At 37.0% G+C, this 16116-nt stretch overlaps 1 protein-coding gene across 1 annotated transcript in view; it reads right to left on the bottom strand.

Moving 5' to 3' along the window:
* Window positions 1–16116, bottom strand: part of LOC125233897 (microtubule-associated protein futsch) — a 290060-nt gene that overhangs the window by 71345 nt on the left and 202599 nt on the right. Inside the window, exon 2 of the mRNA XM_048140062.1 lies at window positions 13235–13333. Within this exon, the coding sequence (XP_047996019.1) occupies window positions 13235–13333 (99 nt within the window). The remainder of the gene's footprint in view (window positions 1–13234; window positions 13334–16116) is intronic.

Consider the following 16116-nt stretch of genomic DNA (forward strand, 5'->3'; position numbering starts at 1 on the left):
CATGTTTCGTTAGAGCCTTTAAAAATAAATTGAATGGAAAATATTTGTTTACCATACCAGCTATGTTAGTCCTAGGTTTCTAAAATGTACATTTTTTTTAAAGTTGGTTTTTAAAGGAAAGAAAATGTTGATTTAGAGTTAATTTATTCGCAGCTTTTGAAGTAGTAACTAGGTACCTATTTATGTACGTACATCGATGATAATTCGTAAACAAAAGTGTAAGTTTCTAATTAATTTAACTGTCTAAACAATAAGATAATTAACAAAAAATGTTAATTTTATATTTTATTCTTCTTGAAAATAAATGTAAACAGTAGGTTTTTCGTTTAAATTTTGTATTATCTGGCGCAGTCCGTAGGATACTATTGTCAAATTTACAAACATACTCGGTCTCAATAACGATTTTGGCTCTGTACTCGTTAACTCATAACAAAGAGGACCTCGAGTTTCTAGAGAGTTACTGCCAAAGAAAAATGTGTAGTCACAGTGCATAGACTGCCATCTCTCGACACAGCCTTAAAACTTTTGAACCTCAGTTTTGACAATTTGGCCCATATTCTTATCTTGATATGTGTTAAAATGTCAAATATCATTATTAGCGCCATCTAGCTGAGAGTCCCCCAAAGTTGTATCGCCATCTAGCCCACCGTACCTATGTTCTCTATGGTTCCGAGGTACGTTTTTTTTCTTAGAGTTTATCTGTCTATACGGAGTTACATAATTATGTCTTAGCTCATAATTATAATGGATAAATACCATAAGATTAAACATCATATAATAACATAAGCCACGTATTCATAACCGAAACTGGCGCGTACATTGGCCACAATGGCATTAAGCCAGTGTTGCCAGCGGGCGCGGCCAGATTCCGCAACAAAACCTCTTTTGTTCCCAATGCTGCCAACCGTTTTTTGCAACAATATTTCGCAGATATCTGGCGATGACGGCGTGTCGTGTTTTTGGGGTTATGTTGGCAAAAAGGTTATTGTGCGAGTTTCATTTTGGATGGTATGCTGTACAAGAATTGTTCGTTATACTCGTTTTTAGGTTATAGCACGTTATAGAAATAAAACAAAGAAGTAACGAGCCGCGGTAGCTATGAAATCGTTTTTTTTTTCTGGAAATTATATGTGTTAAATGTAATATTATATAATTATGTGATATTGGAAATTATATGTGTAAAAGACTATGAAAACTAAGCAGTTTTGATCATGTGCTATATCAGGCAATTAGGAGCCACACTGAAAGATTATGACAGATGGCGCCACCTTTATCTGTAGGTTTTTGTTTAATAGCCATAAGACATTACCGAACCATGCCAATACGAGTATCATTTCTTAAGTCAGAGCGAGAAAAAAAATTTCCTTCTCATATACATGACATCACTTGCACAGGCGCCGCCTGGCGGGATAAAATGTCATAAAGCCTCCTCATTCATTTCATTATGATTTGTTCATACTCGTAGTTAATATAGCATCAACATGCTCGACAATAGAACTATCCAGCACACAGACAATATCACCGATACATTACTCACCGATTACATTGCTCAAAGTCAAACTAACAAGACTGTATGAACAAGGGACTCCCATTTGACATTACCATTCAGATCTATTGCAAAGTGGCTCTTAGCTCAGTAGGACTTCAGAACAATTCTGCCGGGCTAGCCGAAATGACAATCGCCGACGGTAGCCGCTGATGGAATCGCAGTCTGGCTCTGTCGCGGCAATACGGAAGAGCGGTAGCATAAATTAAATATAACAAGATCATACCATCCCATACATTAAAATGCGACCGCCTAAGACCGCGCTTACACTCCACCACACATAGATGGCGCCACAAAAAAAATGTCTGGTAGCTTTCGATTATACTTGTAGATGGCGTTAACTGCACAGAACTTAATTTAGATAGAAGAAACAAATTCATATATTTGTATAGGGGCCGAGCGTGTCAAATTTTGTACTGAAGTTGATTCTTGCCTGTAATTTTAAATATGTCTCAGTACTCTTGATTGTTCATAATTTGTGTGTTGTTGCAATTGAATATCACGTAACGAGGCATTTTTTATGTTTTGGTTGACTTCAACTTACAAAAATTGACGCCCGAAAGCTGCAAGCTGCGAGTAAAAACGGACAACTCAGTGGATTTCACTGAGTTCATTTGACACGCTAAGTAGATAAGTTTGCTTGATCTATGGTATATATGACATCTGTGGTTAACTGTCACTTTTGACATAGATTTACGGCTCGGAATTGAAACTTAATGCCAATCTACAAATAATCGGTGGCGACAAGGTATTTTTTGTGGCGTCATTTATGTGTGGTGGAGTGTAAGCGCGTTCGTAGGCGGTCGCATTTTAATGTATGGGATGGTATGATCTTGTTATATTTAATTTATGGCGATAGAGACAGCTGCGATAACGGTATTATCGTAAGCGTTTGTGCATTTGGCTACGTACTTTGGTCGAGAGTTGAATCCATTGTGAGAGAATGGGAACGGAGGGCCGACGGACTGGTATTTGATATTGGAGTTAATTACAGTTAGAAATAGGCTTCTAGTTTAGTTTAATTATGTTAGAGTGAATTAAAAATGTGCTGCGAAAAAATTGATTAACTTTAACTCACACACTGACTGTGTTCACGAATAAAATATGTTTTTCAGTACAGATGGTGTTTTCTTTACGCACTAGTGCGAGAAGTGGTTCATTATATATTATGCTAGGTCGAAACTTTGGAAGCTCGTCTGTACTGAAAAACGTCGTACGATACACGTGCGAAAAGGAAATTCGTAACTCGTGTCGATCTAAAACACTCCCTTCGGTCGTGTTTTAATTTATCGCCACTCGTTTCGAACTTCCTTTTTTACGCACTTGTATGCCTTTTTGCATAAATTACTTTCAAAAGAGAGGTAAAAGAAGTTGTCAATGTTATTTCGATTTGTATAGGTAGGTAGGCACTGGTGGCTCAGTGGTAAGAGCGTGCGACTTTCAATCCAGAGGTCGCGGGTTCCACCCCGGCTCGTATCAATGAGTTTTCGGAACTTATGTGCTAAATAAATGTCATTTGATATTTGCCAGTCGCTTTTCGGTGAAGGAAAACATCGTGAGGAAACCAGACTAGTTCCAATAAGGCCTAGTTACCCTTCGGGTTGGAAGGTCAGATGGTCGTCGCTTTCGTAAAACTAGTGTCTATGCCAAATCTTGTCAAAGCGGACCCCAAGCTTCCATGAGCCGTGGTGATCAAAATGATCGTATTGATCGTATCAAAAAATATTTTCGATAAAAACGCTCCAATAACATAATAAGCAAATGTAAAAAAAAAAATCTTGAGACGATTAAAGCAACAGAAAAATATCTATAAAAATATAAAAAAATTCGAGTACCGTTCTAAATCACATAACGCGATTACGTGCGTTTGAAGAGACCGAGAAGTGAGGAAAATCCCAATACGAGGTATTAATGCGTAATGTACTTAGTAGAGATGCCGCAAATTGTGATTTTTACCGAATACCGAGACTAAAAGTAGATACACCGAATTACGAAGTGTTACCGCCGAATATTTGCTATAATATTTTCCTCAAACATGGTAATTAGACACAATGAAATATTGATGAATATGTGCCTTATATTATTGGCCGCGTAGTATGACGTTTCAGGTGCGGCTAGTACAAGAGGTCGGTAATGGAATTTCATACAAATCTTGTAGGTCTATGCCGGCAAAGTCCGCTTTTTAACCGCCGCCTCAAATCTCTCAAAAGAAGGTGGTTCTCTATTCGTCTGTATTTTTTTTTAATGTTTGTTCCTCGATATCTCCGTCGTTACTGGGCAGAATTAGAATTTTTTTTTATTGAATGTATATGCATACAGATTGGTCCCATTTTTCTCAAAACCCAGTTCTGATGATGGGATCCTGGAGAAATCGAGGTAACTCCTCAAATCTGAAAGGCATACATATGGCGATTTTTGTGTTTTTAAAGGAACAACATGCATTTACGTACGGAACAGTGACATTTGGTGCAGTGGAACTGCTGATGATGTTCAGAACGGAACTCCTCAAATCTGAACGGCACGCTTATAGTGACTTTGGTATTTTTATAAGAACAGCATGCACTTACGCCCAGAACAGTGACATTTGGTGCAGTGGAACTCCTAATGATGGTCAGAACGGAACTCCTCAAATCTGAACGGCACGCTTATAGTGACTTTGGTATTTTTATTAGAACAGCATGCACTTAAGTTCAGAACAGTAACATTTATTTAGTTATATTTGTTAAGCATATTGACTTTTCAAGTCAAATTTTGTCAAGCTTCGATTTCTCATAATCGGATTCATGAGGAATTGAGGAAATTCGTCAAACCTTAACGGTATACGTATATTGATTTTTGTTGCCATCAAATAATTAAAGCATTAAAAGCAGTTAAAAAAAATACCTACACATTTCTACATAATCCAACATTCGCAAGTATAGCTTTCACCTTCCCCCAGGCGGCGGTTTTTTTTCTTAAAAATTATTTAATTTCCAGTCACAGGTTTTTGTGTAATAACATTTAGATATTTAGCCATAGAAAAAAACTATAAGAGGCTTTGCAGACGTGCAGACTGCAAGTGTTACGGGGCTTAGGTAATATTTGATTTTTGGTGCGTTTTTTGATGCAATTTTTTTTCCTTCTTTTTTCCATTTTATGTAGTAATGTACCTACTATTGTTATCGAAAGAGGTTTTCTTATATAAACGCTTTCAATTGCTTTCATTTTGATAAATAAACGTATGTAAAGTAAAATAAAATCTAGAATTCAGGTAAAAGTTGCTGAAGATACCTACGCGAGCGTCCCTACGGGGCGAAGGTAATCCTGGATTACTTATTTCTCGCTATTTCTGCTATCCTGGTACAATTCTCACATAAATCTCCAGTTGAGAACTGAATTGCCGCATTTTTACCACTTAACGGAAACATTGTTATGTTGTTAATAAAAATAATAAATAAATAAGCTCTTAGAGCGGTTTCGCACTACGATTAGAGTACATAAAAATAAAATCAGTAGTTGCCTTAGAACAATGTATCATAATAATATTGTAATTTACGCACTAGATCCGATCTTCGTCATCTGATTTTTTTCCATCATTCTTCGGTTCTACCATCATCCTCCTTGCGTTATCCCCTCGGCTCATGGGAGCCTGGGGTCCGCTGTGACAAATAATCCCAAGATTTGGCATATGCACTAGTTTTACGAAAGTGACTGCCATCTGAACTTCCAACCCAAAGGGGTCGGATTATTATAATTATACCTTCTCTACAAATCTTTTTTTTTCTGATTTAAATAATTTATTCAATAAATAAGCAAATAAAGTCAGTACAAAATAAATCCACAGCACAGGCTTCGTCAAATATAGTATCTATACGAATAACAAAAATATAATTCCTTATTTCAATAAAACTTTGATAATTTATACCTTCTTAACTTCTCGAAAGATCGTAACCTAAATTCAAAACCGTAAATTACGTTCACGTAAATTAGGTTTGCCAGAATTGCGAAGATGTTACGATATAAGATCTGGCCCCATAGCCGAATGGCATTTCTGCAATATGAAACGCCGTAGAAATGTAGTCTGGCTCTGTCGCGCTAATGTGCAAGAGGGATAGAGATAGATAGCTACGAAAGAGATATTATCGTGAGCGTTTCGTGAGCGTTTGTGCATTCGGCTACGCACACTGGTCTAATTTGGCAGTTTATGAGGTCGGAAAAATGCGAATTTCGGTTGGTAATGTGTTTTTGGGTCAAATGATGATAATTTAGGCAATTCATGTGTTTATACGGGAATAAAAAAATCTTTTTCATTTTTGAAATATGCCGGAATGTCAACGTATGATAAACATCCATCGTAAAGAAAATTCACCTAGAAATTATTTAAGAAACTAGTCCTGCGTTTTTTACAATACAGACAAAACATAAGGCGACATTTCTCCCTGAATCATTAATTACTTTAAAATTGAATTGACTCGAATATCAAATTTTCAAGTGTTCAATTCATTCAAAATGATGAGTAATGGATGATTTTATCAGATAATTATGTATGTTAATTAAAGTGTTTTCTCATCAATATCATCACACTTCAAGATAAATTTGACCTGTGTTCTTATCAATGAAATTATATGTTAACATTAACACTAATAAAGTGGTGGTGCCTATAATGGCCGGTCTTAGGCTTTACCACTTTCCAAATTTCATTCTTATATTTGAATGAGCTTAAAAAAATACCTATATGCCTGTGTCAGAACAAACAATACAGGAGCCATTGCATTTCAAAACGGTCCTGTTTTTGATAACGGCTGGCCGTAATGTAGCACGGTGGATTATACAAGTTTTTTTTTTGATATTTTTATTTTTAAAGACGCTAGATCCAATCAAAAATTTCCAAAAACGGCCTTTTTGATTACGGCGCAAAAAAGGCGTGGTACTCAAGATTGGTAACAATTAGCCAAAAAACTAAACGGTCCAACACAGATTATTTCATTGTTATTCAGATTCTCAAATTTCGTTCCAATTGAATAAGTTTTGAAGGAGGAAACAGTCGAGAGTGGAACCTGAATTTTAAAGATTTTTTCGCAATATCTTTTGACTGAGTTGTTCTTAATGAACATTTTTTTTTCGATTAATCTAGTTAATAAAACTAGTATATTAAACTAGAATTCCCAAATTGAAAGGGGGCTCCATTCCATTTTAGCATTTTCGCTCCTGTAGCGTCTTAATAATCTGTGTCACGGAGTCAAATATTTGATGCCCCAGTTCGTTCTAATTCCTTCCACCAAAAATGTCCAATGATGTGAAAATGATTGCGGCGAGCGTCCGCGTCGTTAGCCCGCCGCTGGTCTGAAAAACCGATAAAACCGATAGGTCGTGGATATGCGGATTGAACCAATATTGAGTGTTGAAAAACACATCATGTTTCTGGTTGAAATGAAAGAGACATTTTTAAGCAGAAGAAGAAAAAGCAACAACAAAAAGGGGCATTAAATTATTTTGAATTTGAAAGGGATTTGAATTACATCTATAACATTATAGATATAAATCCTATCGCGGCATTTTGAGTGTGTCATGACCGCCACTAAGTGAATGTTTTATTGCTGTATTTAATTGTTGTGTTGTCTACTTTCTGTTTTATGTTATACTGGCAAGGGGTAATTCTCAAAATAGTGGCATCGTACCCTGCCATCACGTTTTTGAATAGAAAGTATGCGAAATATAATATACAAATTATATTATAATTTTCACATATAATTAAAATTTTCATAAGTGGGCATTAACGTGACACATCGAGGCCAACACATATTTTTTCTATAAATATAATACTTTTGTAAAAAAAAAATAAAGAAGACCGTTTTCTACTGTACCCTGCCTTGTCACAACGCGACACTGCTCAAGTTTTCGCTCTATAGATTATTAAATTGCAGTTTTATGATAATAAAATATCGTTTTTTGTAGAGAATAGACTACTATATTCTTAAATATACGCTGCACGGGATGTTTCGATTACTTTTGAACACTAATTTTCACCTTCAAAGTTTGTCCAGCGATATTTTCTCTATATCCTGTGCGTCCGTGGTATTGCACCTCACTCACACACAGAAAGTCTTATTGAGGCCCTAATATACGTAAAACACGTAGCCAGTATGGTTCTAGCCGCCGGTGTAAAGGTTTGTGTGTGAGGTGCTGCGGTCTTGTGGTTAGAAGTTTTCAAAGTGTGACGTTCGGAGTTTGTAACAGGTATGTCCACTTTATTCTGGCATGGTTATTTTAAAATATTAATACGGCAGTTTTTTTACCAATAACATTTTAATGTTGTATTGAAGTATAATTATGTATATTAAAATTATGACAGTTGTATTATCAACAGTTTCGGAGATAATATCTAGTTAATCAGATTTTCACTACACCCTGTGTAACTTTATCCTGCCATCACTCTGCAGGGTAAAGTGACTGTTGACAGGATAAAGAAATACAAGTAAAAAAAAAGCTATCTTGACATGGTTTTTACTAACTTGCAATGTATGTATGTATGTATGTTTGTATGTATGTGGAGGTCAAATCTTGCAACCCAATTTGAAGCAGAAATATTCAACCGACTGAGCTGAAATTTTGTATACACGCTGCGGATGACGTTCGCATATAAGTGCCGATATGGGGCATTGGGTCCTTCGATATTAGGCAATAGTCTGCTCAGCGCCGAAGCAGTCCCGACGAGGCTAGGAACCAATTTGATAAAATGTTCCTCGGAGTACTTAATTTGGTTTTTGAGCCCAAGTACTTAATTTGGGGCGTAAGAGGGACCGCCTCACCGCCAATAGGCAAGGCAACATCCCTATCGCTCTTGCATATAGGCATTACAGAACCAGATTACATTTCGATCGGCGTATAGCGTCAACGATTATCATTTTGGCTAGGTCGGCAGCAATCACTTTCTTCGGGCAGAAGCCAACCTTTCCTTCGAAAACCACGTCATCGGTCGTGGCAAGTAACACCGCAAGCCCAAACAAATTAATGCGCCTAACTGTGAGCTCAGTTGCCACTGTGGCTCTCCTTATTATCCTGGTACTTTCTTCCCCTCACGGCTACTATTGTGTCATCGGCATAACAAATGGTGATCATGCGGAGAAGTTGGACTACTCTGATAGCCAAGTCAAAGCCAATGCTCCAGAGCAGGCGCCCAGTACCGACCCCTGTGGAAAACTGAGGGTAGGTTATGATTATTATGAATATGCATGTGGGTAAGAAGAAGAATAAAGAAATCAGTCTTGATTTGAGCACGTAGTCTCATTGACCTGTCCCTATACGTTTATATGGCGCAGCCGGTAGGAACACCACACTCCATTCGTCTTTCTAGGCATCTTCCTCCTGATTCATTGAGCAGTACTCTATCTGCAAGGTAATGCCATATGGTGAATGATGATCTTCAAATAGAAAGGCGCATCGTGGAAGCAATGCGCCTATTTTATTACCACATAAGGAAGAAAGCCGAAGTAATTGGCAATGTCAAGAGATACTGCGATAGCTCCCTGCCTTTTCTCTGCTACCAGACCGCTGTATTTATGCAGCGCATCAATTGCGTCTATCGCTCCTCCCAGAACCCGATCTCTGATGTTTGGGCACGTGTCTTTCAAAATGCGTGCACAGCAGTAGATGAGACTTACGATGATGCGCTCAACATCGTGCCAGTTTCATCTAGGAGGGCAATGGGACGGTATCCTAAGGGACAGTCAGCTGGACTACCCTTTTTCGAAAGGCACAGTCTGCCCACCTTCCAACGAGAATTTATACCCTCTCGGAGGCAGTCGTCAATGTGGCCACGTAATCTACTTCCAAGATGTTTAAAGAGCCAAGGCACACCGTCCGGCCCTAGAGTGGCCCTCATTTTAAATACTGACCTCATTATCTCGACATATGTTACCAAGGAGACATCAAGGAGACGAACCAACTCTTCCACTGGGGCAGCCATTGCAGGCATTACATGCACAAGTACAACTCACATTGTGAATCATGATATGTGCTTTGTTGTTTTACAAGACTGTGATTGTAGGTACTTATTTATTTATTCTTTATTGCACATAAAAAAGTACAAAATGGTGTACATAATGCCTTAAGGCATTCTCTACCAGTCAAACACTGCAGGCATCGTGACTGAAAATAATAATCAGATATTTACTGTACTTCAACTGTTTTGAATAAAAAATAATGGATATTGTTTAATAAAATACTTTTTTTTGCTTTTGTTTCTACTTAAAGAAAAAAAATTGAATCCTAACGAAATCATAATAGTCGATATACGTTGAATTATTAGTGGTAAACTTGTTTTTTTATTCAAACTCTCTTTATCCTGCCACGTTTTCCCTGCTACCCTGTCTATTCACTTTCTCCTGTATGTCTAAAATTTCAACTCGCTATAAGTTCTACGTTTTTACGACTATTTCGTTCCCTCCTGCAAATTCCGTATCATTGATGCACTCAAAAACATATTTAAATCCAAAAAGGTACAAAAAACCATTTTCATTTTTTTTCATTCACTTTACCCTGACGGTGCCACTTTTTTGAGAACGAACCCAATAAGCTTTTAAATCTTCAATAATGTATTATGTATTAGCCATTAGGTACCATTTGTTGCCTTAAATAACAAATAAATTAAATTATACCTTTAAACGAGCAATTCTTGTATACTTATTCATTTATTTATATTTATATACCGGTGATCTCAGAAACTGCGCTAACGAATTCGCTGAAATTTGTTATGTGGGGTTTTCGGAAAATTGATCTAGCTTAGTCTAAAGTCCTGAGAAACACGAGTTTTCGAGTTTAAAAAAAAATGAATCCAGGCCTAGTTTGTATCTATGGCTATTCCGCGTTGTTGTACAATATTTATTGTTTCATCACATCCGCACTTTTAATGTGCTATAGCACGCAGGCGGAGCGTGAGTTATAGAAAAATCGTTCTCCCAAGGGAACAATGAAATTTCTTGTAAAGTACTTAACTTTTTTACATCTATTTATATATTTTTTACATTGCTGGGTAACTCGGGGAGTATGAATATTACTAACTAAGTCTTTAAATCGCTCCGGCAAGCCGTCGCGATTTAACTTACTCTCGATAGTAATATTCAACTTCCTCCCCTTGTTGCACAATGTACTATTTTATATAGGTAAATAAATAAATTGCGGTGTAGATGCGCCTTTACATTTTACAATGTTTCAAGGTAATAAAAAACGCTATCACTGCCTTTACACCGTTAATAGTTATTTGTTATACAAGGGGGCAAAGTTGTATTTTAACGCCGAGTGTGGAATTGAAAAACGAGCAAGTGAAAGGATTATATAGTTGAACCACGAGCGAAGCGAGTGGTTCGAGAATAGAATCCTGAACTTGCGAGTTTTTTAACACACGAGAAGTAAAATACATTTGCACCCGAGTGTAACACAAAACTTTTCCCCTCACTATAGCGAGGAAACTACAAGCAAAAATTGCGTTTATCACTGCTTCTAGTAGTTCCACAGGTGGTAAATCATCTTTATTACTAGATTCACCTACTTTTATCAATTTTGAAGCAATTAATTTGACTTTATTCAAGGTCAAATTACTTTACCCACTAGTGGATAAAATGCGTTTTTACCCGCTGGTATTAAAGGACAAAACACGTGTTTCCGAGCTAGTGAGGGGAAAACAAAGTATCATGCTAAAACGTAGGTTAATCCGGCGCCGTAAAAACAACGTAAACCTCGAGACAAAAGCTTTAAACTGAAACGTGATTTTCTTACAAAGCGTAAAGTTCAGTGACGATGGATTAGCGGATAAAATAATTACACGTTAATGTAAAAGTAATTGCCTGGTGGGTTTAAGTTGTTTTGTGAGAATTATTCATTTAATAAACAAAATAAAGTCCTAATTTCTTATTTCAATAGTCTATTTCGTTCTATTTTGACGACCGGTCTGGCCTGGCCCGTACATACGACAAGTGAAATATATATATTTTTTAAGGGCAAAAGTGGTGGATGAGATTATCTGCATTCAAGCTGTGCGCTTTTGCAAACACATACCTTCTCTCCGTCTCCGTTCATCTTCAGCCAAGATGGAACCTTCAATTTGGAAGTTTCGAGTAAGAAAGGGATATCTGACCATGCTTTTTTAGGGTTCCGTAGTCAACTATGTCTGTCTGTCCGTCCGTCCGTCCGTCCGTCCGCGGATAATATCAGTAACCGTTAGCACAAGAAAGCTGAAATTTGGTACCAATATGTATATCAATCACGCCAACAAAGTGCAAAAATAAAAAATGGAAAAAAATGTTTTATTAGGGTACCCCCCTACATGTAAAGTGGGGGCTGATATTTTTTTTCATTCGAACCCCAACGTGTGATATATTGTTGGATAGGTATTTAAAAATGAATAAGGGTTTACGAAGATCGTTTTTCGATAATATTAATAATTTCGGAAATAATCGCTCCTAAAGAAAAAAAAAGTGCGTCCCCCCCCTCTAACTTTTGAACCATATGTTTCAAAAATATGAAAAAAATCACAAAAGTAGAACTTTATAAAGACTTTCTTGGAAAATTGTTTTGAACTTGATAGGTTCAGTAGTTTTTGAGAAAAATACGGAAAACTACGGAACCCTACACTGAGCGTGGCCCGACACGCTCTTGGCCGGTTTTTAATTATACAAATCTTTGATTTATTGGCATCAAAATAATTACATTGTAATTACATTGTAATTATTTTCCAATTCTTTGAAATATATCGAAACCCTAGTTTGAACATAACACTAAAATAATATAAGAAGTTATAAAGTCAGGTAATATATATATATAAAAATACTACTATTATGGCTCATTAAATTCGTTGAAATTTGGTACCAATATGTATATCAATCACGCCAACAAAGTGCAAAAATAAAAAATGGCAAAAATGTTTTATTAGGGTACCCCCCCCATGTAAAGTGGGGGCTGATTTTTTTTTCATTCCAACCACAACGTGTGATATATTGTTGGATAGGTGTTTAAAAATGAATAAGGGTTTACTAAGATTGTTTTTTGACAATATTAATATTTTCGGAAATAATCGCTTCTAAAGGAAAAAAAGGAGGTCCCCCCTCTAACTTTTGAACCATAATATATGTTTAAAAAATATGAAAAAAATCTCAAAAGTAGAACTTTATAAAGACTTTCTAAGAAAATTATTTTGAACTTGATAGGTTCAGTAGTTTTTGAGAAAAATACGGAAAACTACGGAACCCTACACTGAGCGTGGCCCGACACGCTCTTGGCCGGTTTTTTATGAAATAGGCAGCAAACGAGCCACTTATGCGCTGCCGACCTTTGAGAACCCTTAATACCTGCTTCCTGAAGAACCCCATATCGTAGAGCAAGGCAATATCTGGCTTCTTCCAGCTCTGGTGTTCATTTATCTCACAAGAGGAAGGATATAAGACATAGGATATAAAGTTTTATCCCGATTTTAGTGATTTGAAAATCATCTTTATCACTTTCAAGGGAGGTCTTAAATAAGCAGAGCTTATTAATCTATCTCAGCAATTTCGCAAATGGAATTATTTGCCTGTATCATTTATCAGGCGCTAAAATATTAGATGAGTCAAGATGAATTAGTTCTTCCCCGCTCGCATCACAAATAAATGCTACATGTTACACGCCTTCTCATTCATCCCAATGTAAAGGAAGGTTAGTAAGAAAGAGATAGCTCACCATATCTGGCCTCCTCCCCCTCGGGTGCCTGCGCCGTGAGGGTGGCCAGCTCGGCCTCCAGGTCGACCTGGTGCTCGTTCGAATCCCATGATAGAAGCCCTGGAACAAATTACATATATTTAGTGAGTGACATTATAATTAATCGTCATAAGTGTAAAAGTAGACATAAAAATTGGGTACCTATATTATATTTAGATTTTTTTTGTTTCTTGACCTATTTTGTGCCCACTCCTGGGCAAACTCTCTACTCATAAGGACTTGATATCATAATTAGTGACTAATAAAGACTAGTCACTATCATATTCATTATAGTTGGTAAAATTCACGCTTTAAAAATGAGACAAAGAGTATTTAACACTATTTGATTGCGAAATCCGAAAAGTATCTATTGGATACCCTTTCAATTGAAACTTATTATAAGAGAACTGTACATAAAATAAGTGTTCATTAAAACAAACTTTGTTTCATACAAACTTTACAACAAAGATTCTCACAGGTATTGAACACGTCTATATTGTCAGTTTGTTAAGATGTTTTTGAGCATCCCAGTCGCACCTATCTTATATAGACTATTATACTACATCCTACTATTAACAACTTGCATCTCTAAAACTTGTATAACACATCCAGAGCAACAATTTCCGACATAGTTCCGAGTTCCGACCACTCAACTAGTTACAAGTTTGTATTGCTCGTAATGTATATTGTATGAAGTTAGCTCTTAACTCCCGGCATGAGCCTGCAGATGTTTACATTTTTAACTACCTTGCATACGTAATCTAATGCAACTCGTTAAACTATTGAGAATACGTACTTCATAAGACAATTATGTGACAGTTATATAAAAAAAGAAGAGTCAATTATAAAAAAAAAACATTAAATAGAATATGTCTACTTATTATCATCACACATACACATAGTTATAGATACTATATATAAATATATATTTATTTACTATATATATTGTTATATATTCTTTATATTTGATGTACCTTTTATTCCAATTTTATTTTATTATTTTTGTTTTAGTCTCTTTTATATTTTTATGGGCTTTCCTATACTGTTGTACTAAGTGCTATATTTGTCTACCATTCTTCATCACATTTCACCTACTCAAAGGTTAGCTGGAAGAAATCCCTTAAAGGGTTTGTACTGTCTATCCTGTGTCATATTTGTGTTTTGTGTTTTGTACAATAAAGAGTTTATACATACATATACATACATACTAACTAACTATTTTGGCTCAGTGATCCAAAGTGAATCTTGGCCGAAACGAGAGATCGCCACCTGTCCCGAGCCTGCGCAGCCTCTTGCCAGTCATTGACTTGAAGCCGACGCAGATCCGCCACCACACTGTCCTCCCAGCGATACCTGGGTCGACCCGCCGGACGGCCACCAGCCGGTTGACCCAAGAACGCTCTCTTGACAGTACCACAGTCCTCCCAGCGATACCTGGGTCGACCCGCCGGACGGCCACCAGCCGGTTGACCCAAGAACGCTCTCTTGACAGCACCACAGTCCTCCCAGCGATACCTGGGTCGACCCGCCGGACGGCCACCAGCCGGTTGACCCAAGAACGCTCTCTTGACAGCACCACAGTCCTCCCAGCGATACCTGGGTCGACCCGCCGGACGGCCACCAGCCGGTTGACCCAAGAACGCTCTCTTGACAGCCCGATCGAGTCCCATTCTAAGTGACCGAACTAGCGAAGTCTGTGGGCTTTCGTTTTGGGTATATTGGGTTCGGCCTCTAACTCCTCGATCTCGGCATTTTTCCGGATCCTCCAGTTGTCATCGTTTCTCTGAATAGGTCCCAGGACCTTACTAAAAATCTTTCTCTCCGCTACCAGGAACTGACTTTCTTCTTCATGAACAGACGTGTATTTATTCTACTTAACATGAACAAAATACTTCTCAATATTTATGATTCAAAACTATCGTTTTCTGGTAAATTCTGTCAGCAGGCCTAAGACATCAAGTTCAAATTTGTGTGAAATTACTTTGCACTCATAGATAACATGCAATTTTGCTATCTGTTTTCGAGAAATCAAGAAGAAGAAAACTTGATTTGGCGAAAAACAATTTGTTGGCTTATAGGTACAACGTAAAAAATATCGTTTGTTAGTTTGCCAATAGGGTCAGTGACATCTAGCGGCGTGTTAGGTAAACTCCGAAATGCGTTTCGTTCAGCAATACTGCATAATTGTGACCTTTGGAACATGTAATAGTTGTATCTCAAGGAAACTCGATTCCGACCACTCATGCAACTGATGCAACTAGTTAAAGTAAAATCCATAAACCTACGGACCAAATTGACAAGTAAGTGTGAACGAATGTTGCCACAGTTTGGCCAGTGTCGTTCTTATCGGTATTTAAATTATGATTACATCGTAGATTTAAGGTGTACCCAGACGGGACAATGAAATTGGCAATTTGATCGGCTAATCAATATACCAACTTTTTCTGTGATTTCGACAGATCAAAAGGTCTGTAGACCGCTAATTAGAGATATTTTTTTTATTTCGAAGCAGCAATAATATTATTCGAAAATTATATAGATATTTATGACATACTTGCCATAGCGTGACAGATAATTGATTATCGTCGGACATGGCATTTTACTTTTTACCTACAGGCTCGGAAACCTTTTTATGTTTTAAAACTAGTGGGTAAAAATGCGTGGCATCCATCCACTACCTCGAAGATACATAGAACAAACCAAAATGTGTACCTCTTATTTGAAACTAATATACTTATTCTTGATTTAAACGTGTCTGTTGTATGTACTTTACAACTTGTCGATATATTGTTATCGACATATACCCTTCCCTATTTTAATTTTGCTGTTCCTGGTATCATTTTACCTGTCAGTCATTTGTCAAT

The sequence above is a fragment of the Leguminivora glycinivorella genome, chromosome 15 (genome assembly GCF_023078275.1).
Source record: "Leguminivora glycinivorella isolate SPB_JAAS2020 chromosome 15, LegGlyc_1.1, whole genome shotgun sequence".
Taxonomy (NCBI): Eukaryota; Metazoa; Arthropoda; class Insecta; order Lepidoptera; family Tortricidae; genus Leguminivora; species Leguminivora glycinivorella.